Source organism: Aspergillus campestris (genome assembly GCF_002847485.1).
Source record: "Aspergillus campestris IBT 28561 chromosome Unknown P168scaffold_2, whole genome shotgun sequence".
Classification (NCBI taxonomy): domain Eukaryota; kingdom Fungi; phylum Ascomycota; class Eurotiomycetes; order Eurotiales; family Aspergillaceae; genus Aspergillus; species Aspergillus campestris.
The window spans coordinates 390,262-415,490 of record NW_020194337.1 but is presented as its reverse complement, the minus strand read 5'-3'; the positions used below and the strand labels follow the sequence as shown (position 1 = coordinate 415,490).

General features: G+C 57.8%; 8 protein-coding genes across 8 annotated transcripts; 4 read left to right on the top strand and 4 right to left on the bottom strand.

Moving 5' to 3' along the window:
- Positions 1 to 35: 35 nt before the first annotated feature.
- On the top strand, positions 36 to 3,414 carry P168DRAFT_308974 (pentatricopeptide repeat protein; the record flags this gene model as incomplete). Its single annotated transcript, XM_024839252.1, has 2 exons — positions 36 to 2,607; positions 3,065 to 3,414. 2 exons carry the CDS (start codon positions 36 to 38, stop codon positions 3,412 to 3,414), a joined length of 2,922 nt encoding a protein of 973 aa, XP_024695633.1.
- A 1,075-nt stretch (positions 3,415 to 4,489) lies between these two features.
- On the bottom strand, positions 4,490 to 9,836 carry P168DRAFT_86603 (chromatin segregase YTA7). The gene is made up of 3 exons (XM_024842187.1): positions 9,698 to 9,836; positions 7,491 to 9,552; positions 4,490 to 7,426 (listed from the first exon to the last, which is right to left on the bottom strand). Exons 2-3 carry the CDS (start codon positions 9,535 to 9,537, stop codon positions 4,569 to 4,571), a joined length of 4,905 nt encoding a protein of 1,634 aa, XP_024695632.1. The 5' UTR covers positions 9,538 to 9,552; positions 9,698 to 9,836; the 3' UTR covers positions 4,490 to 4,568.
- On the top strand, positions 9,821 to 10,704 carry P168DRAFT_86619 (uncharacterized protein). The gene has a single exon (XM_024842188.1). It carries the CDS (start codon positions 10,105 to 10,107, stop codon positions 10,573 to 10,575), a length of 471 nt encoding a protein of 156 aa, XP_024695631.1. The 5' UTR covers positions 9,821 to 10,104; the 3' UTR covers positions 10,576 to 10,704.
- A 191-nt stretch (positions 10,705 to 10,895) lies between these two features.
- P168DRAFT_279046 (uncharacterized protein) lies at positions 10,896 to 11,361 on the top strand (the record flags this gene model as incomplete). Its single annotated transcript, XM_024835749.1, has 3 exons — positions 10,896 to 11,018; positions 11,095 to 11,221; positions 11,306 to 11,361. The coding sequence occupies 3 exons, from the start codon at positions 10,896 to 10,898 to the stop codon at positions 11,359 to 11,361; spliced, it is 306 nt and encodes a 101-aa protein (XP_024695630.1).
- A 190-nt stretch (positions 11,362 to 11,551) lies between these two features.
- Positions 11,552 to 14,881, bottom strand: P168DRAFT_302041 (putative C2H2 finger domain protein). The gene is made up of 5 exons (XM_024838610.1): positions 14,412 to 14,881; positions 13,556 to 14,316; positions 13,238 to 13,501; positions 12,539 to 13,171; positions 11,552 to 12,466 (listed from the first exon to the last, which is right to left on the bottom strand). The coding sequence occupies exons 1-5, from the start codon at positions 14,415 to 14,417 to the stop codon at positions 11,683 to 11,685; spliced, it is 2,448 nt and encodes an 815-aa protein (XP_024695629.1). The 5' UTR covers positions 14,418 to 14,881; the 3' UTR covers positions 11,552 to 11,682.
- A 624-nt stretch (positions 14,882 to 15,505) lies between these two features.
- P168DRAFT_295055 (putative C2H2 finger domain protein) lies at positions 15,506 to 19,122 on the bottom strand (the record flags this gene model as incomplete). The annotated part of the gene is made up of 2 exons (XM_024838010.1): positions 15,506 to 17,133; positions 17,220 to 19,122. The coding sequence occupies 2 exons, from the start codon at positions 19,120 to 19,122 to the stop codon at positions 15,506 to 15,508; spliced, it is 3,531 nt and encodes a 1,176-aa protein (XP_024695628.1).
- A 97-nt stretch (positions 19,123 to 19,219) lies between these two features.
- Positions 19,220 to 19,667, top strand: P168DRAFT_86569 (uncharacterized protein). The gene has a single exon (XM_024842186.1). The coding sequence runs from the start codon at positions 19,317 to 19,319 to the stop codon at positions 19,593 to 19,595; it is 279 nt and encodes a 92-aa protein (XP_024695627.1). The 5' UTR covers positions 19,220 to 19,316; the 3' UTR covers positions 19,596 to 19,667.
- A 236-nt stretch (positions 19,668 to 19,903) lies between these two features.
- On the bottom strand, positions 19,904 to 24,925 carry P168DRAFT_308970 (uncharacterized protein; the record flags this gene model as incomplete). The annotated part of the gene is made up of 3 exons (XM_024839251.1): positions 19,904 to 19,977; positions 20,772 to 21,658; positions 22,014 to 24,925. 3 exons carry the CDS (start codon positions 24,923 to 24,925, stop codon positions 19,904 to 19,906), a joined length of 3,873 nt encoding a protein of 1,290 aa, XP_024695626.1.
- Positions 24,926 to 25,229: the final 304 nt, after the last annotated feature.

Sequence of the window (25,229 nt, the reverse complement as noted above, 5' to 3'; positions counted from 1 at the left end):
TCTCACCCTCCGATGACCTCACCCTGCTTACTTCCATGCTCCGCCAAGCCATCCAGGGAGCTCGGTGGGGATATCAGCATGTCGCCCGCAGAGGCCCGTCGACTTCGCCGCTCGCCTCGCTGCGTGCTTTCTCCGGCATAGCCCCCCGCTCCACCAACTACGATGATCCGCAGAGCAAGATACGCTTCTACGAACAAGATACGCAGGATAGTAAGACGAGGAGGAGGGTTGACCCCGAAGCGGTGCATCACGCCGAGCGGGAAGAGCTGGCAGGGGAAATTTCCAAAATCGACAGCGAGCTCGAACTGCTGAAGGAAGGGCCGTTTGGACCCAATAGCGAGTTCATCAAAAAACTCCCCGAGAAGGAAAAGGCTATTGCCTTGGAGGCTATCCGGAAATATAAGGAGGAGAAGGGGATCAATAATCTCGGGGCCGATCTGGACGACGTTTTTGATGATGAGCTGGACGAGATGATAAGAAAGCAGTTTGAGGGGATGGCGACAGCGCAGGAAAATTGGGAACCAAGGAAAAAGGACAAGGACTCCCGCAAAACGGTTGCACCGAAGCCTTACGAGGTGATGGTGCCAGAGGACTCGGAGTCCCAGGCGTACGTCGCGAAATTCAACGAATGCCTCACAAAGTTCGCGCAGGATAGCTCCAATGAGCGCTGGAAACCCGAATTGTGGAGATGGTACCGCCGGTGCAGACAGATGGTTCCCGGGTTCTTGGAATCCATACCGGATGAGGCGATGGAGCTACTGTGGAAATCCCAGGCAGAGAGTTCGACAAGGGCCGCGCGCACCACCCACCTCCAGACTCTCGCGGAGGACGCATTTTCCGTTAGCAGATCCCTTCCGACTCCACATATCCTCTCGTACATTGAGTCCCTGCGGGAAACAGGGAAGATCAAGGAAGCCTTGGATCAATGGGAGGCTCATCAAATCGGTCTGTCTGAGGGCAAGGAAGACCTGGAGGCCTATTGGACGCTCGGCGTGCGGCTTTTCGCGGCGGAAGACAACCCGCAGCGCGCGCAGGATATCGCACTGGCCTTCCTCGCCAACGACAAGTCCCGCCAGCCGCGTGTACTCATACCCGTGATGACAGCGTGGGCGCGCCAGACCGGCAAGGAAGCCGAGGTCAAGGCCTGGGCCTTGTACCTGCAGCTCAAGGCGTTCCTTGCACAGAACATGACCATGGAAGACTACGATCGCATTAGCATTGGCTTTCTCAAAGCCGGCAAACTCAACCTCGCTATCGCGGTGTTCAAAGACATGATGGTGACAGGCCAAGACCCCACGCACGACTCGACCTTCCTCTACAAAGCCGCCGTCGGCCTCGCCGGCAACCTCCAGGCGTCCAGCGTCTCCGAACAAGACGTGAACAAGATCTCTTTGGCAACGCTGACGGTCCTCCCGCGACGGTTCGAAAACCGCTTCTTCTACGCCAGCTGGATGAAGAAGCTGATCGGCATGGGCGAGGTCGACTCCGCCGCCATGGTCGTCGAGCTCATGTACGAACGCGGCGTCAAGCCGGACGCCAAACACCTCAACGGGCTCATTGCAGGCTGGCTCCGGCAAGGAAACGCGGGCGCGCGTGAAAAAGCCGAGCGACTCGGCTGGGCCATGATCCAGCGACGCATCGACAACGTCTGGGCGCGCCACAACACCGGCTCTTCCCCCCGACTGCAACCGCCCGACACCGACGCCGACCCCGACACAGCGGTCCGCATCCCGGAATGGATGAACCGCGAGACCCCCCCCGCCAATATCGAGACCTTCTCCGTCCTCCTCCTCCACTACACGCGCCGCGTCGACGAAAGCATGATCGACTACCTTATCAAATGCCTCGAAGACGCCCACATCCGCCCCAACTCCTACTTCATGAACCACCTCCTCTACGCCGAGCTCCGCAAACAAGCCATCGGCACCCTCTGGCACAAATACCAAACCCTAAGCAGCACGACCGCCCCGGACCTCGAAACCTTCGCCTGCCTCTGGGACAGCGGCAAGCTGCAATACGACCTCGGCCGCACAACCGCCCACGCCGCGCCCTCCTTCCCATCCGCGCGCGGCCTCTTCGCTGAAATGATCGCCTGGTACGGCCGTCTCCCGCGCCGCGCGCAGGATACCACCGCAGCTGAATTCTCTAAAGACCTCTACGACCAGATCATCCGCTGCTTCTGTCTGTCGAAGGATGTAGCGGGTACGCTCGTCGCGCTGTACGCCCTGCGCGCTGCGTTCGGCTTCGCTCCCGACGATACCACCGCGCGGCTTATCACGCTGCAGGTTGCGCGTCACGCGGCCGTCCCGGCTCAAACGCCATCGCGCCGTCTCCGCCGTCTGTCCAGCACGCCCCGCAGCAAGGAGAACATCGCGCACGTCAACCGGCTGGTGCAGATCCTCGGCCAGCGCAAGGTCGCTGCGCTGGAGGCGCGGGGCTTGAAGTACGACTCGCTTGATCCCGCCGAGAAAGAGCAGTATCAGCTGGAGATAATGGGCGATTTGCTGCGTATCGTGATGGGTCGGACGGTTGAGGGGGCTGATGCGGTGGAGGGGCAGATTGAGGCTGCTGCGGGGGAGATGGGTGTTGAGGGGGTGGATTTGGGGGGTCTGTCGACGGGGATTTGGGGTTATAGTTGGGTTTCTAGCGGTTTGATTGTATTATATTTATTGTGTGCATTATTGGCGTTGATTTTTCTATTGAAATTTGGTGGTGGATCACTTCCCCTTCGCTATTATATCTATACCTGTCTGTCTATATCGATCTTTCTATCTACTCTACATCTACATCTATATCCATATTCATATCCAAGTCATATCCATACAATTCAATGAACATAAACGTCTACATCACACCAGGACCCAGTCCAATCTCACTCTCATACCTCCAATCTCACTCCTTGTCCCCCAACCTACACATCAACCAAGTATAATAATATCACAAACACATCCTACAAAAAGCTACACATACCACCTGACCACCTTACCACCCAAACACCAAAACCAGAAAGAGAGTGAAAACCGCATATACGAAATAGAAAATGCATATGAACCGATCGATATAGAACGAAACCCCAATCTATCCACCCCTCTATTTCTTCCCCCCTTCTTCTTCTTCTTCCCCCCACCCCCAGGACTATTATTCCCCGAAGCATCCGCCTCAACAAGGACCGCATCATCATCGCTTCCGTTCACAGATGGCACACCGCCAGCCGCAGCCGTAGCAGCCCCAGCAGCAGACGAAACCGACCCCGACGCCTTCCTCTGCTCCGCAGCCGCTGCAGCACCAGTAGAAGTACTCTTCTCAGCATCCAACTCCTTCATAAATTCCTCGGAAACATCAGCCTTCTTCTTCTCCCACCACGACTTCTCCTCCTCCAGCTTCGACTGGTGGATGTCCATGCGTTCGCGGTAGAGCGTGTTGTTGGTCATTTCGTTGGCGGATTGGAAGATTGTTTGGCCCCAGTTTGGGGAGTATGCGTTTGCCTATGCCGTATTCTCATTAGCATTGTCGTTCTCTTTGTCTTTGATTCACCCAGCCACTTCTTTCATTGCCCCAGGGGAAGCAATCAAAAGGTAGAAAATGAAGAAAAGAAGAAGATAAATACCTCAGCAACAACATCCTTAACCTCATCCTCCATCTCCTTCTCCGCCCGCTGAAACCTCTGCCAAAGATCATCGCCCACACTCCCCCGCTGCAACAACATCGCCAGCGCGGGTTTCTGGCTGCGCAGCGCCATCACGCGGCGGATGTCTTCCGTCGCGCGGCGGAGGAGAGCCGCCTTTAGCACTGATTCCGGCACGGCTGTGCTTTTCTTTTCCTTTCCGGAGGAGGGCTGTTCGAGGTGCAGGAGGGAGAAGTAGATGTCGCGTTGGAGGTGGGCGGGGAACCAGGGTTCGAGGGAGGTGGCTTTTTCTGTATCGTTTTTTGGGTTAGCATTATTTTCCTTGGGGGGTTTGAGGAACAATCTTGTGAGGGAGAATTGGGGTGATGAGATGGGAGAGGAGGGTAGAGAGAGACATACGCGCTTTGCGCTTCCTGTATAAACTCGAGAACGTCGCGAGAGAGCCTACCAGGACGCCGAGGTAGGCGAACGGGATGGCGAGACTGAGCCAGTTTACCATGGTCGTTATATTCTTTCCCCCGTTTGGTCACTTCGAATGGGTATAGTCGTATGTTAAGAAAGAGAGGTAAGAAAAGGAAAGGTGTAGAGATGACGATGGCTGTGAGTGGATGTATGGACTAGACTCGTTTTGGGGAAAGGCCACTCTGGTCGCCCGTCACATGACATTGCCATACAAATATACTACATTTACTAGTATAAGTATAGAGACTCTTAGTAGAGGTACAACCAAGTTATTCTATCTACACCTATATCCAGGCCAATCCACATTCCACGCTGTAAGATAATCATAACATCCACCCGCAATAAAAAAAAAAAGAAGTAAACAAATCATCCAGACAGGCTATGTCGACTCGGTCTAGATAGCCAGAAAACACATGACACACGAGATGAGGTATAAGAAACGTAAAAACAAAGCATAATAAAAAAAAAAGAAGGAAAAAGACTACTCAGCATACACAGACGACAACTGCTCCTTCGTCTTCTGACTGATCGGTCCTATCTCCTGCATCGACTGCATATCCTCCAACACCGCGTTGAACACATCTCCCACTCCGCACGCCACCTTGGTGCGGTTCCATTCGCCCCGTGTCTGCCATAGGTAGTCCATGAGACACGAGGTGATCTGCTCCAGCTGCTCCACTGAGCATCCGCTGGTCCGCTGTGTGAGCTGCTCGTGCAGCGTCTTGATGTACCCCGGTTCCAGGATCAGCTTGGGGGACTGGTCCTCGTCGTTCAGCAGCGACTGAAGCGTGGCCGGCGGGGGTTGGGTCGACTGCTGGTGTGAGCCGTCGAACAGGGGCACCGGCGGCTGGGCCTTGTTCGCCGGACCCACGTCCGATTCGCGCGGTCGCGGCGACGGCTGGCTGCTGTCCCCTTGCTGTGTGTCGGGCAGATGCTCCTCCTGCGACACCCGGTCCGGATACTCCGTCAAGTCCGGGTACTCGTGCCGTCCGTGGATGGCCCCGGGGCTCACGGGCGCGGGATGTGGCACCGACGACTGCTCAGACTTCTTGTCGGACGTCGTCTGCGTCGTCGAGGCCTCGTTGGCGTACTCGTGCGGCTGCGACCCCGGCGCCATGGGCGTCACTGGACCCTTCTGTGAGAAACTCGAGAGCCCCGACTCCCGCCGCGTCTGCTGCGACGGCGCCGTGTGCGAGTAGGCCGGGCGCGGCTGGGCCGACGGGCCGAACGAGCTCCCCTGCGTGTCGCGATCCCCTGAATGCTCCTCGGAATTGGTCATGTAGGTGTCCCCGTCGCCGTCGGGTCGCGACGTGTGCGACTCGTGGCTGAGATCGTTGAGGTCGGACCCGCCGCCCCCGTGGTAGCCGTTGGTCAGGAAGCTCACCGACGACGGCCGCGTTGGCGTGACCGGTCGCGCCCGTCCTTCTTTCGACGGGCTGTCGGGGAAGGATTGCCCCAGGTGCACGGGCCCGCTGGAGGGATCCGACTCGGTGTTTCCGTGCGGGACCAGGTGGGGGGGTTCCCGACCGATCAGCCCGTTCTCCGCCTCGGCGCGCCGGGCCTTCTCCAACGCGATCCGCTCGCGCTCGAGCTCCCGCTCGTAGACGTGCTCGCACTCGGCCACCAGCTGCGGTTCGGCCTGCTCGATCGTGGCGATGTCCACCTCCACGTTGGAGAGCAGCTCGTTGGCCCGCAGGATCCGTTCCTGGTCGCCAAGCTGCCGCGCATCCTTGGCCATGCGCTTGATGTCCGCCAAAAAGTCCTTGGGCCGCTTGTAATACCCATTGGACAGGCGTTTTTCGATGGTGACGATCTCCATGTTGTAGAAGAACTTGCCCGACACGGTCTCGCGCAGTCCCGGCGTCGCGTGCTTGTCGTACGCCTTCTCGAAGGGACGGAAGGTGGTGCGCTGCTCGATCGGGAGATCGCTCGTCACGATGTTCGGATTTTCCTCCTCCCACAGATAGCGAATTTGACTCTCGTCGATCACCCCCGTCCGGAACCGCTTGTACTTCTTGATCTGGTCCATGATGGGCTGGATCCGGATCTTCAGCAGGTTGAGCGTCTGGTGGTCCTTCTTCTTCTGGGCCTTGAGTTGCTCCTTGTTCGGCGGGAGGGGCGCGGGCGGCGGCGGCGGTGGCGCCACCTCCAGCGTCTCCAGTTCCCTCCGCTTGCGGTGTTCCGGGTCAGGGAAGTGCGCGGGAGAGGTCTGGACGTAGTCGACGACCTTGGTGAAATACTCGTAGCGCGCCTCGTGGCCCGGCGCCGGCAGGTCGAAGAGATTCCGCCGCGAGTACCCAAACAGATGGCGCACCAGCGTGGCATCGACCTCGCCGGCCGATTCGAGGACGCCGAACAGCAGGACGGGGTCGGTTGGAGGCACGGACCGAAGGAGGCCCAGGAACGTGGAGATGACGGACGGCCCCACGGTCTCGGACCAGCTGTGGAGGTTGGGGATGTAGATCACGCTGGGCTTGTGCCGCTTGACTTCGGCAAAGAGCTGGATGACGGCGGCTTCGGGGGACCGCGTGGAGTCGCTGAGAAGAGTGGGGAGGTCGAACGACTGGACGTGCAGTCCCTCGAAGCGGTGGAGGACCGCGCCGGCGAGGTACTGCTGGCCCATGCCGAGCGACCCGCGCAGCAACAACCGGGGACGGAAGACGCGGGATCGGTCGAATTCTTGCTGCATCTGCTCCCGCTGGAAGCTCCCCGACCCCTCGGGCTCCTCGAACTGCGCTTCTTCCAGGGCCGTGAGCCGCTTCCGCTGCGGGAGCAGCTCGGACAGCACGTCCTGGATCTCGGCCAGCGGCTGCCGCAGGAGGGGCTCCATCTCTTTGGGTAACGGGGATGCGCCCGACGACGTGGACCGCTCCGACGACGGCACCATCTTCTTGACGGCGATCATAAAATCCTTCGGGGTGACGTCGATCTGCTTCGGGTCGATGATGAGCTTCTGATCCGACTTGTAGATCTGCGGGTACCGCCGCTGGACGGCGTTCAGGGCGGCTTCGGTGCAGAGCGCGCGGAGGTCGGCACCCCCGTAGCCCTTGGTGATCTCCGCCAGCTCATCCTTGATGGGGCCCGGCAGTGGGGGATCCCACCCTTTGGTGTGGATGTCGAGGATCGCACGCCGGCCCACGGTGTTGGGGAGGGGGAAGTAGAATTCGCGGTCAAATCGACCGGGCCGGCGGAGGGCCGGATCGATGGAATCGGGGCGGTTAGTCGCGCCGATGACGATCACCTGTCCGCGGCCATCCATGCCGTCCATCAGTGCTAGTAAAGTCGACACAATGGAGGCGTGGATCTGTTCCTGCTTGCTGGAACGGACGGGGGCGAGACCTGGCGAGAGTTAGCATTTCCCCCTCATTGAATAAAAGTTGGAAAAAAAAAAAAAGGAACACACCATCGATTTCGTCAAAGAAGATAATACTGGGCTGCGTCTTGCGAGCCTCATCGAAGAGCAACCGCAGCTGCCGCTCCGCCTCGCCGACCCATTTGCTCAAGGCATCGGCACCCTTGCGCATGTAGAAGGTCACCTTCCGGCCCTCGGAGCTGACGCTGTTGGCCAACGCGCGGGCGAGGAGGGTTTTACCCGTGCCCGGCGGCCCGTGGAAGAGCACGCCCCGCGGGGGCACAATGTGGAAGCGCTGGAAGATCTCCGGGTACAGCAGGGGGAGGGAGACCATCTCCTTGAGCTGGTCAATGTGGCCCTGCAGGCCGCCGACGCTGTCAAAGTTGACCGTGGTGTCGACACCGAGCGGGTCTGCATCGGCCAGCGTCTGCCGGTCTTTGAGCTTGCCAAGATTCGCGGGCGTCCCCGACAGACCGGGTGCTGCCTCGTTGGTGTTGGTCTGGGCCGGGAGCAGCCCGGCACCGGGTAACGCGGGGCCCGACGCGGACCCCCGCGCGTGCGGCGTGGCCTCGTCGTCGCTGCTGTCGCTGTCGGCGCCACCGATGGTGGCCGGTGCCCCGGGGGGTCCCAAGATCGCCGACGGCCCGCTGCCGCCGAAGGGCCCAAAGGTGGGGAAGAGCGAGCGCTGCCAGGCGCCGCCGCCGCCACCACCCCCGCCGCGGCCGCCGCGACGCGATGGCGACTCGTTGACCTCGTTCTCGGCCTCCTCGATGGGGAGGATCAGGTCGGGGCGGATGATCCGGTAATCGACGTCCTTGCGGGTGCGGCGGGGCTTCTCGTAAACGATGTCGGTCTGCACTCGTCGGCGCGGCCGCCCGCCACGGAGGTCGTGCAACTCCTCGGCCAGCTCTTCGGCGATGTCGCCTGTGGCTTCCGAATGGCCGCGGGAGCGCGACGCCCGTTTGCGCAGGCCCGGTCGACGGCCGGCGGTGCTGTCCACCTCGTCCTCGTCTGGTACCTGACTCACTTTGCGGGGGGACGCCTGCGACTTCCCCAGCTCGTCCTCATCCTCGTCGTTGGATTCTTCCTCCTCGGGCTCGAAGTCACTGCCTTCGTCGTTTTGGCGCTGGGAGCTCCGGGGCTTCTTGCGGCTGGACCGACGCGGCGCCCCGGCGTCCTCCTCGTCGGGGTCCGCGGCCGGCTGGGAGCGACCGCGTCGGGTTCTCCGCCGGGCCACGGGGCCCTCGTCCTCGTCGTCCTCGTCGTCATCATCCGCACCGTCCACCCCGTGCTTGACGTCTCCGTTTTCCGATTCGGGGACGACGGAGGGGTCGCCCTGGGTGGCCGGCGGGGCGGCCGCCGTGAGACTCTCGTCGAAGCTGACGGGTACGTCGCTCTCCATGATCTCGGGTTGGGAGCCCTTGATCTCCATGGTGGTCTCGTCGATCACGTCGAGGTCGTCGGGCTTGGCGGCGAACCCCGGGGTGCGCTTCGCGGCTCGGGACCCGCGCCGGCCCCGGCGCGACATGTCCGCGTCGGGGCTGAGGGTGGCGCGCTCGACCGTCTCCATATGGCGACCCGAGTTGGTCAGGGCGTAGATGTCCTCGGAGGCGCCGCGCGTCCGGCGGGTGATGCGGCGATGGGCGAGTTGATGGTCCACGGGCGGTTGGCGCTTGAGGGCGTCGCCGACCTTGAGGGTGACGACGGCGCTTTTTCGTTTCCGGGGGGACGGGACGGGCTCGCTGTCGCCGTCGGCGTCCTCGTCGGGATCGTCCTCGATGCTGCTGGTCTCGTCCTCGTTGTAGGCGGGGCGCTTGGTGGCGGCGCGTCGGGCGACGAGGCCGCGGGCGTTCCTCTGGGCGTTTTGGTCGTCCTCATCCTCGTCGGACTCCTCGTAGGAGAGTTCGTCGGCCTCGTCGAAGAGGTCTTCGTCGGAAAGGTCGTCGTCGGAGGCGCGGCGGGCTTTCTTCTTGGCGGGCTTGGCCTTCTTTTTGGATTTGGGGCGTGGGGGGGCGCGGACGGGGTGGTCGCTGTAATCGTCGTCATCCGAGTCGGACTTGTTGGCGAGATCTTCGATGGGGCGTTTGAAGCGAGGCATGATGCAGGTTGGATACTTGGAGCGTGACGTTAGTGGTCCATTGGGGGTGTTTTGACGATGGGCAGGGAGGTGGATGACGCTCGAGGATCAAGTGTGGACGTGATTGATCCGCGATGGTGACGGAACGAGTTGAGTATGAATGAAAAGAGAGGGGACATACTGATGAGCTCGAGGAACAGGCCCGGTATATTTACCACCACCCAAACAAAGGACCTCCCACAACAACGCGAAAGTTGGACCGGTTAGACCTTCATGTAGAACCCTGAGGGGGGTTAAAGTAGGGCTAGAGAAAATAGACGGAGGAGCGGTGGAGAGTGGATCGCGATCGTCGATGGGGGATGGAGCTGTCTGTTGTATGGAGAATCGCAGAGACAACTCGTCGCGCGCGTTGTTTGGTATGGGAGTTGGCGCGGAGGTCAATCGGGGAGGAGTCGAAAGATGAACGAACGAATCAATGAATCAATCGATAGTTCGAGGAATGGCACAGGCGACTAGCGAAAAGAGGGAAAGCAAGTCGCAAGCAGTAGGGAGATCGGAGGGTGGTGGATCGACGGGAGATGGAGATGGATGGAGATGGATGGAGACAGGGACGATGGGTCACTGGATGAGGAAGTAGTGAGGGATACGAAAGAGACAATCTTTCAGATGATGGAGTCTATCAGGATAATATCTGAAGGAGTATTAGACGTTGCCAGAGGGAGAGAGAGAGAGAGAGAAAGTGAAGTGAAAGTAAGAGATAGAGAGAGACAGAGGGAGAAGATCAAAGGGCGAAGAAGAAAGAAAGCGAGAGATTCAGCCCCAATGGTTGAGTCTGCCTCACCGCTTACCCGATCGGGAATAGCTCCCGTGCCTCCGTCGCGATTTCACCCTCGATTGGGGGGATCCTCAGGCACGGCAGAAACAACAGCATCTTCTCCATTGTGGATGACTGGCAACCGTGTTTATCCTTCCATCTCCATCTCCGATTTCCATCATCTTCACGGGAGATATCTGCGAGAACGGATAGGTGTCGAACTGGAGAGTAATCCCACCCATTGAGGGATATGGGAGACCCCAAACACCGTGGAAGGGCGGGGGTGAAAAGCACCAGAAAAAGAGGGGGAAAGACGAGGAAAGAAGAGGAGAAGGAAGACCGCCGTAGGCAAATATGAAAGCAGATAAATAGACAATCCGGGGAAGCTTATCGCCCTTTGACTCCTCCCCGCCTTCTTGGCCAGGCACGGTCATGTGATGCTTATTCAGCACCGATCCAACATCCACTCATCTCTTCTTTACATTCTACTCCGTACACTCTCTCTACACGCCTTCAAGAAAACCCTTCTCCAACCATCAATCAATTGATCAACAATTAACACATCATGATGTTCCCCAGAATTCTCTCCCTCTCTAGGCCTCTATCTAGATCCCTCTCCACCTCCCCCATCCGCCTCAACCATCCCCAACCCACCCCAGACTCCAACCCCAGCACCTTCAAGCAGACCGTACGTATCTATACTTACCTTTCTCAATATACATATATACATATATACATACACAAGAAAATACTAATAAAGACAGGCCTCCCGCTACCGCCTCTTCGCCAGCCCCTTTGCCAAAGTCTTCCTCGGCGGCATCTTCACCTACCAGGTCATCTACTGGACGTGGCTCAAGCTGGAGATGGATGAGTCCAAGTGGGAGAAGCATCGTACGTCTCCCCCCTTCTATCCTCCTTTCGGTTCTTTTATTCTTGCAATGTAAGGGGAATCGCCGATCTAATTTGTGAGGACAGAAGAAGCTACTGCCCTGGAGAAAGAGGCGAGGGAGTTGACTGCTGAGCAGAAGTAATCTTCCTTCTTTCTTTTTCCTTTTCTTCCTCTTCTTGAGATAGATTATCATTGTGTTCTCTACTTCGCTGTCTAGGGGAAGATATTCTGTATTTCTAATGTTATATATACCCAATGGATCTGTGGAGTTCCTTGTTGTGTATTGATTTCATATATATTTTTTCATTGGTCTTTTCATCGATTGAGTGTTTATATTCTATCTGATATGGAGAGTTATTTTTCTCTTTTTTGAATCCTCCATTGGGCGTTCTTCGTCTAGGTTCTTCACTGCAACAGCTTGAGTCTACCCATGCACTCTTCCATCTTCATCAGGAAAGTCACGTCATCCCTGGTAAACATCCCCTACAGGATGAGGATGAGGATGAGGATGCACTGCAAACCCCGACGTCCGCATATAATCCACCCCACCAGCCATCTTGGCCCGTTTCTCCTCCCCACCTAGGCACACATTCACCGGAGAAGCAGGGCACCGCTTGCGCTTAAGAGACGGAGGCGGCGCCATGGACGGACCCTCCTCATCTATCATGATGTTGTCGTCGTGCCCATCGCTGTCGCTGTCGCTTTCACTGCCATCCTCTTCATCATCCTCCTCCTCTTCATCACCATCCTCCTCCTCCTCGTCCTCATGACTACCCTCTTGATGTACCCCCTCCCCCCCAACCGATCTCCACTCCTCAATCCTCTCCCCCCTCCGAAAATGCTCTCTATCAATATGATTAAACCTCTCATTCCACGCTCCAATACCCCCCTCACTCCTCAACGGGACGACATCCCCACAGAACCCGCACCAGAACTGCGTCATAGCTTGGAACTGGGGGTTTCCGCCCTCACGACCCATCCGGTCTCGGGCAATAGCCGTCTGCACGGCTGTTTCGTCGGTACACGCGTGGTGTTTCTTGAGATGTTGCGCGTATATCTCTTGGCGGTGGAAGACGCGCGCGCATGGCTGACCCCCTGGGGAGCAGTCCGGTAGTGGGCAGCGCCAGCTTTCGAGGTGGTAGTGCTGGGAATTCTCGTGGCGCTTCCAGTCGGCTTTGCTGCCGAAGGTTTTGGGGCAGTTGGGGAAGGTGCAGCCGTAGGGGCGTTCGTGGCGTTTTTTGTGTTTTCTATTGTTTGACACATATAATGAGTGGTTGGTTCTGACTGGAGATAGGAAAAGGAAGAAAAAAACAACATACTTCATCTCACACCGTAACCGCGTCCGCTTCGTGCAAAACTCACACTGAATCCACTCCTTCTTCCCCGGGTCAACAGCACTAGGACGACGGCTGCCGGCAGACCCCGACAGACGATCCAACGCCACCGTCAAAATCCGCTGCAGCATCTCCCGTTTGGGGTCTGACAGCGGAGAGGAGTCCTGTTCGTTATCGCCGTCGGGTTGGTGGCTGCGGCGGCGGTGGCCGTTGTTGATGATCTTGGTCATGGCGTTGATCATGTTGGTGGCGGCTTCGGAGATCATATCGTCCATCCGCTCCGTTCGGACGCCGCTCTCTTGGGAGGAGATGGAACTCTTGCGGTCTGACATTGTGCCTAGGTGGAGGGCGTTTAGGGCGGGCAGTTCCATTGGCTCGAGGTCTGCCAGCGGCGGTTGGGTGGGGGTTGAATCTCCGCTGGACTCGGTGGTTTCTTCCACTGGACATACGCCCTGTTGCTCCGGGGAGGAATCGCCGCGGTTTGGGTCTGGGTCTCCCGGCTGGTCTCCGGGGTCCAATTGTGTTGGAGGGACCGTCGACGCGTCGTCTCCGAAGCGTCCGGCCAGGGATTGGGCCAGCTCTTGCGGTTTCACGCAGGTCTCGTACCAGTCGAGCGACCTATGTTGTCGTCAGCATGCACCACCACCCGCCGTCGGGACTCATAAGAGATGAGGGTGAGTTTACCTCTTCAACAGCGCATCAGCATCTTCCTCATGATGCATACGAGCCAGATGCTGACGGAAATTGTCGAGACGAGGCCAGCGCTTATTCCGTCGGGGGCAGTCCTCGCCAAAACACAGGTAGAGGACCTTGGGACCGCGTTCTGGCTCCTGCTTGTGAACGCACTTCTTGTGGCGAGCGAGGTCGTTGATGGTTCCGAAGCCTTCTTTGCGAGAGCAGTTGGGCTCGTCGCATTTGAAGGACTTTTTGTGTCGGGCTTCATGTTTCCTATCTTCGTTTAGCCTGAAAAATGGCGTGAGATGTTCAAACTAGGAATCTCACCTCTTGTCCGACGGACACTTTCCCGTCCACGTACACCCGGGATAATCACATCGAATGGTGTCCTGGCAGAAAAAGGACGGCGAACCCAGATGATTCATGCGAATCAAGGGAGCATCTCTAGGCGGCACGACGTTCAAGTCCAGAACGGGTTTCTCCTCGGGTTCCTGCTCCGCGGGACCCAGGTAGGGGCTACAGGCCGAGTCGATGGCGTAGGACGTCACCGAGCGGGTGGTGCAACTCTGGCTGCTGTAGCCCGAGTCCGACGGGTGGATGCCGTTCAGGTGACTGCCATTCTCCGAAAAGTCGCTGCGTTGGCCGGTGGAGCAGCGCCGGGCTAGGCCGTCTGTCGAATAGGCCGTCGTTCGCGAGGGGAGGATGGGGAAGGCGGCGGCGTTTGTGGGCACGCCTGTCACCTGGAGGGGATTCCAGGCGTCTTGGTCGTGGGCGCGGCGAGGGAATTGATAGTGGGCGTAATCGCGCGAGGGCGAGGACGACGAGGAGGACGGTTGGTAGTGATGGGGCCACCAGGGGCTGAGTAGGGAGGCTGGACGATGGGGGAGCACGGCGGGGTCTGACGAGGGAGCTGCGGAGGAGGCGGACGAAGAAGCAAACTGGAAGCCCAAGAAGGAAGCCGGATCACCGAGGGTGAGGTCGGACGGGGTCATCAAATTGTCGGGGGGGTTATCGACGGGGGTGTGCGATGGGGGGATGCGAGTGGCCATGATACCTTGCAGGATATCGCCCGAGTTTTCCCAGGGTGTCTATCTTAGTTAGTTTCCTCGTCTTCTCTTATACTTTTCCCTTCGCATTTCTTATTGTAAGTTCAAAAACAAGGAAAGGAAGAAAGGGAACATACATTCATCCCGACCGATCTGCAGATCACCCGGCACGACGATCGAACAAGAACCAGAATAGAAGGGGACAGACAGCAAGAGGATCAACCAGCCATCCGTTGGACAGACTAGTCGGGATGAGTTGTATATATAAATAAATATATATAATATATCAGGGGTATTGGGGCTGTGTCACCGACCAAGACACGCCAATAGACTCTGGAATGGAATGGAATCAACAGGGGGAAGGGAGATAAAGAAGGAGCGAAGGAGAAGGGAATGAATGGATTATAGACGACAAGGGATGAGAAGAGAAAGGAAGTCAGAAATGAGGCTGTAGATGAAGCTCGAGAAGAAGATGGAGAGATCACTTGTCAGTGAAACCCCACGCGATCAGATGTACCGCACGGTCCATGATGACAAGAGAGAAGAAGAAAGGAAAGAAGTGACGAAGAGCAAAGACAGATGAAAGGGAGAGAAGACAGGAGTCAGGAGGGAAAGAGGAAAAGACAAGAAAGATGCAGATGCAGGATGAACATCCCAATGATTTCCTGCAGCGGAAATTGAATTAATTCCTTTTCTTTTGCGCTGGCTTCGTCACCCCGTTGTACGGCTGCTCTATTCTTAGTTCTTTTCTGGTTATATTACTTGGATATCATCTTGTCCTTCTGGAGAGTAAATATTCTGATATTCTGATCCATCATTCCGGAATGAAATAAGAGAAAAAAAAAAAGAAAAAGAGGAATCAGATTTCTGGGTATATCTCATGCCGATCCATCCACGCCATTCACTCAGCCAAAATTAATAAGATAACTGCAATCAAAAAAAGAAAAGAAGTAAAAAGAAAAAAACAGAAAATAAAAGAAAATAAAACCATTCCAAGACAGGAAACGTCAACATGCCACATGCACTTCGCAATCAAGGGGCTGGTCTCAGCCGTCCTGTTTTCTTCTCCCTCCACAGCCACTCCTCTCATCTCCTGGCTCTCATCTCCTGGTCCTCATCTCCTTGACTCTCATCTCCCTGGATCTCCTTGGCTCTCTAAGTATATAATACTCTATAGAAGAAAGAGAAAAAAAAAAAAAAAAAAAAAAAAAAAAAGAGTAAAAGAGGTAGGTTAATACCCCGTAGCTGGGGGATACGTCATCCCCCCTGCCATCCCTGCCAGTCCTCCCGGATAAGCATAATGCGACGGGTCGTGCTCCGAGACATACGTCGCACCGGCACGTGGGTCACACACCCCCGGCAGGTCGGACGGAGGCGTCGTGTATTCCGACGTCTCGGGTAACACCCCCAGCTCGGACTGTGACGCCCGCGGTCGTGGTCCCGCGTTGAACGGCGGCGGGTATGACGCCGACGCCCCCGGCGCGGACGCGACGTACCCCCCGGGCGATTCCAGCATCGTTGTCCCTGACAGCGGCCCCGAACCGTCAAAGGGGCCGCCGCTCCCGACCCCGTCGTACGCGTCCATCGTGCCCGGTTCGGCGGAGAACAGGCTGCCGGACGGGGTCGCCAGGTGGGGAACCACGTACGTGGGATGCAGGGACATCATCCCTGCCGCCGATCCTCCCGCGTGTGGCCCGCCCCCGTGGCCGTTGTCGGGGCCGTGGTTGGGCAGGGGGTCGGGGTGGTATGGCGCGAGTGGGGTGGTCGTAGTCGTGGCAGTCGGGGTGGTCGTAGTGGTAGTGGGAGTGGTGGTCGGGACCCCGACTAGTGCCGGCGCGAACCGGTCGTGGGGCTGCCCCACCGGCCCCGCCCCGGACAGGTCGCGCTCGTCCACCAACCGCAGCACCGGCATGGCGATCTGCTCCATGTGCTTCGCCAGATGCACGGTCAGCTTCTTCCAGCTGCTGCAAACGTTGCCGCAGAACCGGCACGGCTCGTCCATGGGCCGCTGCGGCGTGTCGTGCCGGCACCGCTCGACCAGGTTCCAGAGCTGCTCGATCTCCCCCCCGCGCGGTCCGTCTGCGGGCGATGCCGCCGCCGCCGCTCCCTTCCGCCCCTTGGTCTTCTTGACCTTGGGCTCGGGCATCTTGTGCTCGCGGACCAGGTGCTGCACAAAGTTGTCCTTCCGGTAGCAAGTGTGCTGGCAGTCCGGCACCTCGCACGTCCACCACTCCAACTGGCGGTGCCGCTCGCTCTCGTGACGGACCCAGTCCGCCTTGCGCTTGAAGGATTTGGGCTCGGTGCAGTGCGGGAAGGTGCACGTGAAAGGTTGGACGTCCTCGTGGACGTGTTTCGTCCAGTCGGACGGTTTCTGGAACTTCTTCACGCTGAAGCAGACCGGGCACTCGAACTCGGCCGGCAGCCGCGGCACGGGCGGCAGGGGCACGCCGAGGGGGAACTGCGCCGCCGTCACGGCGCCCTCCCCCATCATCTGAGGGTCTTCCACGGGCTCGCCGCCGTGGCCGGGGATCTGGAACTGCGTGTGCGCGGCGTCGGGGGCCTCGGAGGCTCCCGCCCGCGGCGCCAGCAGGGTGGCCCCACCACCGAGGGCGAAGCAGTGGCGACCCGCGGCGCACCGCGTTTGGCGAACCGCCTGAGCGTGGGTGGCTTTGCTCTCGACCAGCTTCCGGTACCGGCGGACCTGCTCCGTGGCGAATCGCTCGATCAAGACCGGCGGGAGCCGGGGGTTTAGGTGGGTGATCTGCGCGCGGAATCCCTCCAGGGTCGGCACCGGGAGGCGGGGCTGGGGGGTCAATTCCATCACCAGTCCCTTGTCATCCGTCATCTCCTCGTCCTCGTCTTCGTCCGCGTCGGGCCCCGTCCCGCGGGCGCGGGCGGGGGTTGTTGGAGTGGGGAGTAGGCGATGGCGCCCACGGGAGGCCCACCATGGCTGGTCATCAGATCCATCAGACCGGGGGCCGAGGGCAGCTCGCTGTGGCTCCGCGTACGGGCGCGGATCGATGACCACGGGCCGGGGGGCGGGGAGTTGGGGGAGACGGCCTTGAGGGTATCCTTGCCGCCGATGGCGGCCATCTGGCCGGCGATGGCCATGACGGCCCCGCCGGTGCTTAAACTGGGCGATCGCGACGACCGACTGATACTCAACCGGTGGGGGAAGCTGTCCTTGCGCGGCGGGGTTCCCCGGGGCTCCTCGGGCCGAACGGTCGCGTCGGTGCTGGTCCGCGCGAGGGAGACGTCGGAGAGGGGCCGCTTCAGGGACAGGTTCCGGTGGCTGGCGCTGGGCCGTTTCTGCAGGAACTTCAGCAGGCTGTTGCGCCGAATGTGTCCTCTGGGTTTGCCATCCCGGTCATTGCTGATCGTCAGCCCCTCCAGGGAGGCCCCGGCCCCGATGACACTGGCCGCATCGTACTGGCTGATCCGTTTTGTGCCCCACGTCGCTGCGCGCGAGGCAGTGTCGGTCTCCCGGGCGCGGCGCTCCCACTCGACCATGGCAGCGGTGGAGGTGGGCGGCTGGACCCGCGTGGCGCGGGGGGTTGCGTCGTGCGCAGGATCCTTCCACGGGGTAGACCCCAAGAATTGGTGGGGCGAAGGCTCGTCGTCGTCGGCCTCGTCCGGCCCCATGGATTCGGGTTCCTGGGTCCACCGGGCCTCGTCGACGGCCACCGGCGGCGAGCCGACCCCGGCGCTGCCGCTCTCCGACTCCGAGTAGTCGTCGTCATCACTGTCCTCCTCTTCCCCCTCCGACTCGTGCACCAGCAGCCCCGGCCCCGGGACCGCCGTGCCCTGATAAGGCGGGTGCCGCTGGAAGTAATCCTGCTGTAGGGTCCGATCGCCCGTGCTTTTGGCCCGGGGTCGGACGCCCGAGTGGCGACGGCGGCCGCGGCCGAGGGGCGGCCGGTCGTCGCCGGCCTCGCTGACGGATTCGGACCACATTTGGATGTCGGCATTCTTTTGCTCCAGCTGGCGCTGCATCTCCATTTGACTCGGGCTGAGGACGGCGTCGTCGGTACGGCAGGTGGGGTCCACACCGGCTTGTCCGGTGGTGTCATTGGGGATCCAGGCGCCATCGTGTCCGCGGAAGACCGAGCGCACGCCGGGGGCGGGGCGGTCGTTATGAGGGTGGGGGTGGTGGTGGTGGTGGTGATCTTCGTTGTCGTCCTCGTCCTCGTCAAGCTCGGCGGACCCACCGTGGGGGGACAGGTGGGTGAAGGACTGGCTGGGTCGGCGGTCGCCGCGGACGGGCGAGTCCCCGCGCGAATAACTTTCGACCTTGACGATGGGACTGCGGCCGCGGACATCGGCGAGGGGATCGTGCGCGCTGCGACCGTCGCTGGCGGGGCTGGGGGCCATGGAGAGGGGGTGGGGGAAGTGCAAGGCGGGAGCACCGGTCGGACCCTTGACCGGGGCCCGGTCGGGTGAGGGGGTGTGATTGTGGGACAGATTGGGGGAGAGGAGCTGGAGCGGATCCATGGTCATGGGCGGGGAGGCCATGCCGACCGACATGTGGGGGGAGAGATGGTCGGTACTGGGGGGCGTGTGGTTGCTGAAATCGCTGGAGAGGTCGGAGGGACTCAAAAAGTCGGAGTAGGAGGGGGTGTGGCCATCGTGATTGGAGGGGGAGGTGTCGAGATTCAAAGGGGGCGGGGAGGGATTGCGCGACGAAGGACGATCATCCGGGTTGGGGGTCAGTCGAATAGCGGAGGAGCCAAAGGAATCCTGCTCGGGGTCCAAGGGAGCGGAGAGGTAGGGATCCGAGTAGCACGGGTCGTGAAAGATGACGGGGGTGGACGAGTTATCCGGCGCCATACTGGAGGATAGGGTGGACATTGATGTGATGGTGGATTGCGGACGGGACTGAGGGTTGCGCTCGGTTCGAGGGACCGATTAGATGGAACGGGGGTGTAAAAGAAGGAATAGAAAAAGGATAAAAAAGCCACCAGTGGGTGGTATGGGATCTAGTGAAACATGGACGGCCACGAGGGAAGGTTGGACAGGAGTCGTAGGAGGGAGTGGAATGGAAGATGAGTGGGTGGACTGCGGCGGTGCAGAGCGAAGGAACCGGTAGTACAGGTGGACAGACAGAGTGTCAGAGGATTGAATGGATGGACAGATTGAGATGCGATGGAGATAGAAGAAGAAGAAGAGAGAGAGAGAGTAGGAGGAGAGAAGAGAATAAGAGGAAGATAGAGAGAAGAGAGTGCAAGTCAGATCAGGAGGAAGGAAGAAGCCAAGAGAGAGCTAGAGCGAGAGAGATGGGGAGTATTAATGATGGGGTTCAAGTGGAGGAGACATCCATATGATAGCCAGAGGAGCGACAGAAAGATGAAGCGAGAGAAAGTGAAGTGAAGAAAAAGAGAAGTGAAAGATGAGAAGAAGAGAAGTGGAGAGAAGAAGAAGAAGAAGAGAAGAAGAAGAGAGAGAAGTAGGGAAGAAGAGGCTCTGCTGCAATAACGTAATCCCCTGCATAACTCCATCCCATCTCTAGATCCAACGTGGCGGAGTGTATCTTTCTTCTTTTCTTCTTCTTTCTTTTCTCCACCATCTATATATTATCGATATTTATATCTACATAAATAGAAAGTATACATATATATATATTTAGATCTAATTACTTCACAAAGATAAAACATGGAACGAACTGGACCCGCCCGGGCAGTCCCGTTGGTTCCTTTCTCCTCATAACTCCACTTTATCCATCCTTATCCATTATCCTTTATTCTTTATCCTTTATCCTTTATCCTATTTATCCTATCTATTCTTTCTCTCTACTTACACAATCCCATTCAGACAATACTATAGTAGACAATACTGAGTAGGGTTCTTTCTTCTCCAACTCTAATACTATACAATTCACATTATCTACCGAGTACTATGTATCTCCCTACAAGAACCCAAGCAGTCCACAGTCAGCCTTGTGAGGCGGTGCATCTGCAATGCATCAAACTAACCCCTCCTCTCTCCACCCCTTCTCTATCTATTTCCCCTCCATGTAACTAACGATTTATATTTAGAAAGTCTAATATAACCGTTGAAATAGACTAAAATAAATCAATCAATTCAATCAAGGAAACCTGAACAACAAAGTACACTACTCTCCAATCCATAGATCAGTCTCAGTCTCTCCACTGAATAAGCTCCAACTCTGTCTCAGCCCTATCGGTTCTGACATCATCTTCTTAATCCGATATCCACAGAGGAAAATCCATAGATAGGAAGATCATAGATAGGAAGATCATCAATACTATATAGTATGTACAAGGACAATGCTAAACTATCCCCATCCCCATGCATTACACTCGTGGGTTGATACAGGTTGAATCCATCGCTCAAATGCAGCACACATAATCATCATCAAAGCAAAACATCAGAGGGAAATAAACAATCACATCGAAATCGCAGAAAAGAAAGAAAAACAAAAAAACCTTACACAAGCTTCTCAGTCAACACCCCCTAATTATACGTCTCAATCCGCAAACTATCCGGACTCCCCCGCCCCCGTCGCGTCTGGATCGTATCCCTCGACCCCCGTCTCGACATATCCTCCCCACCCACCAACCCCTCGCTCGACCTCTGCGCCAGCTCCTGCCGTCGCGCCATCACCACCGGCGAGTCCGAGAAGAGCACCCGCCCGGGGGCATACGTACACGGGCTCTCGCGGCCCTCGTCCTCCGCAAAGTCCTCGTGCGCCGCCTCCCGCACGATCCGGGGGAACGTCCGCAGGATCACATGCCGCGTGGGATCCCCCTTTGACCCGACGCATCCTTCCTTGGGCGTCCCGTGTTCGTCCCATGCGTCGTTGCTGACCGCGTCTGCGTTGGGGGATGGCAGAGACGCCAGAATGAGCTCGCGCTCGACCCGCGCCAGTCGCCATGTCTCTGCTGCAAGCTTGACGATCCGTCGTACCGCCGTGAGCAGCGCGTCCAGGCGCGTTTGGTCCACGAATGGCTTCAGCTGTCCCACGATCTCGTCCACGATTACCGCCGCCGCCACGTTGATTGATTCTTTGGCGTCCGAGGTCGTGTATGCCGCTTTGAGCGTCTGCTGGCGCCAGAATGTCTCGCGCCGGACGGACTTGCGCCGGATGTCCATCGAGAGCATCTGGAAGAACGTATCGGCCTTGTCGTATCGCCGTCCGAGCGTGAACAGGAACGGTTGGAAGATCCGGTAGGTCAGGGTTTTCGACAGGACGTGCTGCACATACGCCGATCGCAGCTCGCGCGACGCCCGGGTGTTGTCCAGGAACGACGGCAGCTCCGAGGGTAACTTGTCCAAGACGTCCTTGGGGGGAGCAATGGGAAGGTACGCAAAGTACTCCTCGGACAAGGAGACAATCTGTTGGGAAAGCTGGTCGAAGCAGTCGACGCTAGATATTCAAATTTTTAATCAGAGAAGGTACATTTATAACATTATCCATATATCCTCATCATACTCATAATCATAAAGTTCTATCCAAAAAAACAAAGACAGAAAGAGAAAAAGACATGAACAAGAAGCGAAAGACCGAGATATGCAATGTGGTCTGGTTCTGTTTTGGGAAAGAGAAAGAAAAACCCAAAGAAAGGATACAAATGAAAGTTGTAAAGGAGAGGCATGTCAATGCATTCAGAGACAGAAGATCGAAAGACAGAAAAAAAAAAAAAAAAAAAAAAAAATGAAAAGAAAATGAAAAGCAAAAGGTCTTCGACTGCGATGCAGTCTAAATGCACTAGGGCACTTACAAGAAAGAATCACCCTTCGTGCTCTTCAAGTCAGTGGCTTCTCCGAGGCTGGTCAGGGTCTTCCGCAGCCGGTCACAGTCATTGCCCAGATTATCAATCGTCAGGCGCATTCCTTCCGTGGCGCCTTGAAGCTGCCGTTCCTTAAAAGCGCCCTCCTCCTCCAGCTTGGCGATCTGTTCCAGTCGTTCCGCAATCTCCTTCTCCAGCCCGGCCACCACCTCGGCGTGGCTGGCCTTGAGAGAATCCACCTCCTCGGTATGCGACTGCTGCATATCTGCAACCTCCTTGGCGTGCTGCTCCTTCGTCTGCTCCAACTCGTTGTGTTTGTCTTCAAGCTGCGTCTTGGTCGTATTAAGCTCCGCCACCGTGGAGTCAAACTCGGACTGGAGCGCGTCACGCGAAGCCTGCATCTCCTCCTTCTGCTTCTCATAGTCCGCCTTCATCGCTTCCTGGTCGTCGAGGAGCTCCTTCTCGCGTGCGGCCAAGGTCTCGGCCGCCGCCTTCTCGTCTTCCGCCTTGATCTCCTCGAAAAACTCGGTCAACTCCTGCTTCTGAGTCGTCAGGGCTTGCTCTTGCTCTTCCGTCCGCCGCTCCAGCTCCTTCGCGTGGTTGTCGCGGGTTTCCTCCAGGTCGTGGTTGAGGTTTCGGACTTGCGTCTCGAGCTCGGATTTCGAATGCGACAACTCCACGTTGGCTTTCTCCGAGTCCTCGAATCTCTCCTCCAGGTCTTTCCACTTCTCTTCCAGATTCCCCAGCTCCATGCGCAGTTCGTTGATCGAGTTCTTGAGGTTCCTCGACTCCTCTGCGCTCTCATTAGCCGCTTTCCGCATCTGGCTCTGCAGGGCTTCAATGTAGAAGTCCTTGGACATGATGGCCTGCTCATGCTGCGTCTCCAATTGCTTGAACTCAATCTCGCGATTGTGCAGCTTGCTCTTGGTGTTTCTATAACTGCCCATCAGGCGGCTGATGTCGGGAATAGCATCCTGGATCCTTTGCAGAAGCTCGATAGGCTCGTCATGGTGCTCCGGGGGCGACATGGTCCCCTTGCCATTGATCCCAGGTGCGCCCCCAAACCCTAGTTCGCGCAAGGCTTGGAAAGACGCGGTGTTGGGAGTCTGCTGGGGCGCGGCGTGATGGATGGTGGGAGAGGCGTGGTAGTATGGGTGGTACGGCGGCAAGAACCCCGCGGAGCTCATCACCGGAGACTGGTAAGCGGCAGCATAATTGGGCGCCATGGTGACGGGGGCAGTTGGGGGAGGCATAGATCCCATGGAGTGCGGCATATGCGTCACGTGGGGGGCCATCATCGGAGACATATATGGGCGGGCCAGGGGACTGCTGGCTTTGGGTAAGGGGGAGGCGGATTTTGGAACCGGAGAGGCCCTCCTCTGTCCAGGAGACGCGGTCTTGGCAGCCGAGGAGCTGGACTTGCGCACAGGAGAAGCGGTTTTGGGGGACGGAGAGTGTAGAACGGGCGAAGGGGCATGGTTTGTAGAATACGGCGGCGGTGCCGGGGAAGCAGGCTTTTGAACAGGACCAGCAGCCTCTGACAATGGTGAAGCAGGTTGGGCCATGGGAGAAGCCCGAGGGGAAGATGAAACCGGCTGCGGGACTGGCGAAGCAAGTTGCGGCATGGGAGACGTGATTGGGGGTGTAGGGGCCACCTGCACGTTGGGCGAAGCCGGTTTGACTGACGGTGAGATGGGCTCTGGGGTCGCTGAAGTGGCCTCTGGCACGGGAGTTGCAGGCTTGGACGCGGGTGGAGTTGTCTGATGCACCGGTGAAGAGGCGTGAGGAGCTGGCGACGCAACCGCTGACGAAACGAAAGGGTTCGACATATTCTCTGCATGTGTATCGACCTCGAGAGGACCAGTGTTAGACCGAGGAGAACCCGGGATGAACTGGCGTTCTGTCTCAGAGGGCGACGGCAAAGCACCCGAGGCAGGTTCCTGGAGGCACGTGGGGGTCTGCGGTGCTGTCACCGGCGCCTGCTCTGGTGGTTCCAGAGGACCACCGTTTGTTTCGTGGTAGGTATGTTCTCCGTTACTAGGCCCGGTCTCGTCGACGAATGGGTCGTTATCAAATTCGTTGAAGTGGGATTCTCGAGGGGTTGTGAAGGCGAGTTGGACATCGTCCGCGTCCTGCTGCTGGTCTATGGACATCTCAGGATTGTCGAGTGGAACACTGTGGTCGGCGTCTGCCCACGAAGGTGGGGTATTTTCGGCAACAGACTGTAGCGGTTCTTCCGACAGTAGCTGCTCGACACGCTGAAACTCCTCTTCAGGCTGAAACTGTCCTTCGGGCTGAAACTGCTCTTCGGGTTGGAACTGCTCCGGCTGCAAGTGCTCTTCAAGCGGTAGCTGTTCTGCAGGCTGAAATTGCTCGTCAGATAGCTGTTCTGCAGGCTGTATCTGGTTCTCGAATTGTAATTGCTCGTCGAGTGGTAGCTGCTCTGCAGGTTGGATCTGCTCGTCGGAGTGTAATTGATGTTCTGGCTGCAACTGGTCTTCCGACTGGAGCTGCTCCTGGGGTTGTGATTGCCCTTCGAGATGCCACTGCTCTTCCGACTGTTGCTGTAGCTGTTCCTCGGGCTGCACTTGCTCCTCAGGCTGCAAGTGTTCTTCAGGCAATGAGTGTTCTTGCTGCACGTCTGGCTCTGGTACTACCTCTGGTTCTTGCGTTGGTTCCGGCAGTGAGCCAGTGGCGGGAGCTGTTTCTGACGACGGAGAATTGACTTGCGTCTCGGGCTCTGCGTCCGACTGCCGTGGCTGCTCTGGCTGCTGCTCTTCTGGTTCCTGTGAGGCAGGTGCGGGTGGAGGTGTCTGGTTATCTGGCGCATCCTGACCCTTTCCCTTCTTATTCTTTTGCTTGTTATCTGACTTGGTCTTGCTCTTCTTGCCTGATTTCGCCATCGTGGGTGGTTATGCGTGCCCAAGTGCAAGAGAGGCGAAAAGACGTGTTTCCAATGGTCTGATTAAACCGTCAGCAGAGACTCGATTGGATAGTGGATGGCTCAGAATAGTACATCTGCGGGCACCTTTTGACAACGTCAGAAGATATATTTCGAGGCGATAAAGCAAGGTCCTCGAAGTGGGAGGACTGAAGAAGCGTAGAAGGATAGAAAGTCGGCGGGTCGGGTGACCAAACAGGGCAACGAGCAGCACAGGTAAGATTTAAAAAAAGAAAAGATAAATAAAATAGTTAAATCAGAATTAT

Excerpts from the sequence above, each read along its gene's own strand:
- P168DRAFT_86603 (XM_024842187.1), bottom strand. The coding sequence starts at position 9,537 with ATGCCTCGCTTCAAACGCCCCATCGAAGATCTCGCCAACAAGTCCGAC. Across the intron at positions 7,427-7,490 it reads CTTCTTTGACGAAATCGATG|GTCTCGCCCCCGTCCGTTCC; the intron begins GTGTGTTCCTTT and ends AACTCTCGCCAG.
- P168DRAFT_86619 (XM_024842188.1), top strand. The coding sequence starts at position 10,105 with ATGGAGATGGATGGAGACAGGGACGATGGGTCACTGGATGAGGAAGTA.
- P168DRAFT_302041 (XM_024838610.1), bottom strand. Across the intron at positions 13,502-13,555 it reads AAGTGTCCGTCGGACAAGAG|GAAACATGAAGCCCGACACA; the intron begins GTGAGATTCCTA and ends AAACGAAGATAG. Across the intron at positions 13,172-13,237 it reads GCTGATGCGCTGTTGAAGAG|GTCGCTCGACTGGTACGAGA; the intron begins GTAAACTCACCC and ends ACGACAACATAG.
- P168DRAFT_86569 (XM_024842186.1), top strand. The coding sequence starts at position 19,317 with ATGAGTGGGTGGACTGCGGCGGTGCAGAGCGAAGGAACCGGTAGTACA.